Source organism: Myotis davidii, unplaced genomic scaffold (genome assembly GCF_000327345.1).
Source record: "Myotis davidii unplaced genomic scaffold, ASM32734v1 scaffold2694, whole genome shotgun sequence".
In the NCBI taxonomy this organism is placed as follows: domain Eukaryota; kingdom Metazoa; phylum Chordata; class Mammalia; order Chiroptera; family Vespertilionidae; genus Myotis; species Myotis davidii.
The window spans coordinates 22,899-25,932 of record NW_006285375.1 but is presented as its reverse complement, the minus strand read 5'-3'; the positions used below and the strand labels follow the sequence as shown (position 1 = coordinate 25,932).

General features: G+C 38.8%; 1 protein-coding gene across 3 annotated transcripts in view; it reads right to left on the bottom strand.

The window, feature by feature from the left end:
• Nucleotides 1-3,034, bottom strand: part of LOC102755613 (phospholipid scramblase 1) — a 27,163-nt gene that overhangs the window by 13,316 nt on the left and 10,813 nt on the right. For all 3 annotated transcript variants that reach the window (XM_006756145.2, XM_006756144.2, XM_015559045.1), the window contains one exon: nt 1,871-2,091. In XM_006756145.2, the coding sequence (XP_006756208.1) occupies nt 1,871-2,091 (221 nt within the window). The remainder of the gene's footprint in view (nt 1-1,870; nt 2,092-3,034) is intronic.

Sequence of the window (3,034 nt, the reverse complement as noted above, 5' to 3'; positions counted from 1 at the left end):
AAGACGACTCCCCCATCACACCTCTGCTGCTGCCACTGCCAGCAGTGCAAGCCTCGGCCAGACCTGGTTACCTGAGCCTCAGGAAGCCCTGGGAGGCTGGGCAGCCGACATCCAAGGCTTGCCTGCACCTTGGGCATCAGCTGGGCAGCCGACATCCGAGGCTTGCCTGTGCCTCGGGCAGGCCCTGGGCAGCTAGGAGTTGAAGAAACTGGGAGACTCTGGAGGTAGTCATGTGGAGAGGCTGGACCCGCTTGGGGGCGGGCCCAGCCATGCTGCGTGCCTGCCACACCGGCGGAGCTGAGGGGCCTGGGCACTCCCATCTTGTGGCTGTGGGTGCCGCCATCTTTGAGGGCATGATGGTCAATTAGCATATTCACTCTTTATTAGATAAGATGAACTACAACATTCGCTAATGACTGATTACTATAATTGTATTGCATTCATTTCCCTTATGAGTTTTACGTGCCATACATGCAGGCACACTATTTCTCTCCACTAATACTAGCAGTGAATATTTTAGCAGTCGGTTGCCACGTCATTAGTCTTGTACTGATTTGTTTGGTGTGCGCAACGGGAAATATTTTGCTTTTGGAGAACAAGAGAAATAGGTTTATTTTTGTTATGCTTATTAGTTTGTGCAGTATTCAGTGTCTGGTAAGTAAATGCTCAAGAAAAACTATTAATTTTTATTAAAATGTTCTATTATTTTATGTTAACAAGTACTCACTTATTTCAGCCCTTTGTATTCAGCATGTCTCTATTGAAATAAACCTATATTTCTATGAAAATTGAGGCTTTTGTTTTTTTGCAGCCCACATAAACTTAAACCTCGTTTATTCGGCCCATGTTAGCCTTTGAGTTTGACATGCTTGTATTAGGGAGTTCCTTAGCATGCTCATGTGTAAGTGACATTGTCATAAACTATTTTCTAAAGTCAATAGTATAATGTTTGTCAATGTGCTTTTTACATTCAGAGCATATTCCACCAAACTCTCAGTTTTTCCTCAGATATTCCTATGGATAGATACCATTATACCTAACCTAAATGACAAAACACAACATAATTCAGTAGGAATAGCTTCAGTTATCTTTTGAAAATAAATGAAGTCTTAGACTTCAAATATCTATGTGCCTGTGCCTCAGTCGGTCTGTGACCTGGTCTCACAGCTACTTGTCTGGAATGACAGCTGTGACAAGCAGCTGTGGGGATAGAGGCAAAGACCAACTTTCCTGTATGCTCTCTGTTCCCTGGTGCCTCCTCTGTACCACTTTCTGTACCAGTGAGCTGACAAGTAATATGAAATGGACACCTGGTCTTTATAGAATTGAAGGCACCCACACCTAGCATATACCTATTTCAGGTGGTCAAATATATTAACTTTTTTTAATGGGGAACTTAAGAACACAGGAGTTGGCATTTCTCAAAGGTGGTATCTCCTAGGTTTCTTCCATAATAGGTTGGCCAAAATTGTGAGATGGACATATCTGTTCTTTTCCTCATTCTTCTGTACACTTGATCCTGGAATTGTATCCTAGGATATTCTCTGCGGTGCCCTCCTTTGGCTTTAGCCAGACCTCTCATGGTCATTTAAAGTAAGGGACTTTACCAACATGCTTTATCTTCTCAACTCTCCCCAAAGTCTGACTCTGAGCAGAAGCTCATTCCCATGAGATGAACTTCTCAGGGCCAGGGGCCTAACTGCTCACTATTTTTCACCTGCCACCCTTCCTCTCCCAATTACTCTCAAGCATAAAACAATAGTTCATGGACCAAATTTTAGAAAATCTTATTTGATTATACAGGTTCAATGAAAGGGTGATAATTCTTGTTGAACTATTTTACATATTACCCAGGTAAATGCTTACTGACCTCCTGAAGGCAGCAGGGGCAACAACAGCTGGTACATCTTAGTGGTCTCTCCAGAGTTATGACCTCTTGGCCCATAAGATCAAGAATCCTCATGGTAAAAGGCCTATGAGCCCCACAAGTATTTCGGGTACAGCAATTATTATCCTCGGTGACAAAGTAAATCCTCTGTCCAAGGCTGTTCTTAATTTCATATTTGTTATTTGTTTCAAAACCTGTTAAGACTAAAAACATAAAAGGGAGTCATTATGACCATTATGATAAAAGAATATTGAATCTATCCTAAGATACTATAATATCTAGTTATACAATTTTTAGATGATACTTCATGTCACATTGGGAGAAAGCAAAGGAAAGGTGTTTGGAGATGATTCCAACAAAGGAAAAACAACAAAGGAAGAGAATTGGGAGAGAGTATGAAAGTATACAAAATTAAGAGTTCTGTGTGAGACATGGAAAAGAAAACCCATATTCTCCTAATTCCATAGAATTGTGTTTAAAAGGGAGACTTAAGAGCTCATACTATTTGCTCACCTTAGAAAGTCTTTTCAGCTCCTGAGCAACCCATACAAATAGTTAATAATTATTAAATTTGGAACTTTATGTTTTATGGTTAATATATACTAGTATACACTTTAAAATATATATATGTATATATATGTATATATATATGTATGTATATATATGTTATAAATCTAAACACTATGAATGGAGTACTGTACTATATAGGGTCTTTTGGGAGGATCTATAATCTCAAAAATAAATTCCCTAAAATAAAACATGAAAAAAAAATTCAGAATACAAATTATCCAACAACAAAGAGCTCCTTTCCAGGAGTTTAAACAAACTAACAATAATGAGAACATTATAAATACCTAGCAATGTATGTTGTATGTAATCTGAATACAATAGATAATAATTTTATTGTAATTGAATCTATCACAGATTAGTGAAATTAATATTATAATTTCTACTAGTGGTAAGAAACTTTGCAGAGAGGTGAAGAGTTTTCATTAAAGTCTGTATCTAGGAAAAAGGACACTATGGTTCATGAATCTTCCTGGCACGAGTTTTGAAACATCTGGTGACCTCCTATGCTCATATTATACGTGGAGTACTGTACCCAGAGAGACATCTGTTGGAGTCAGACCCATTCACATGAGCAGG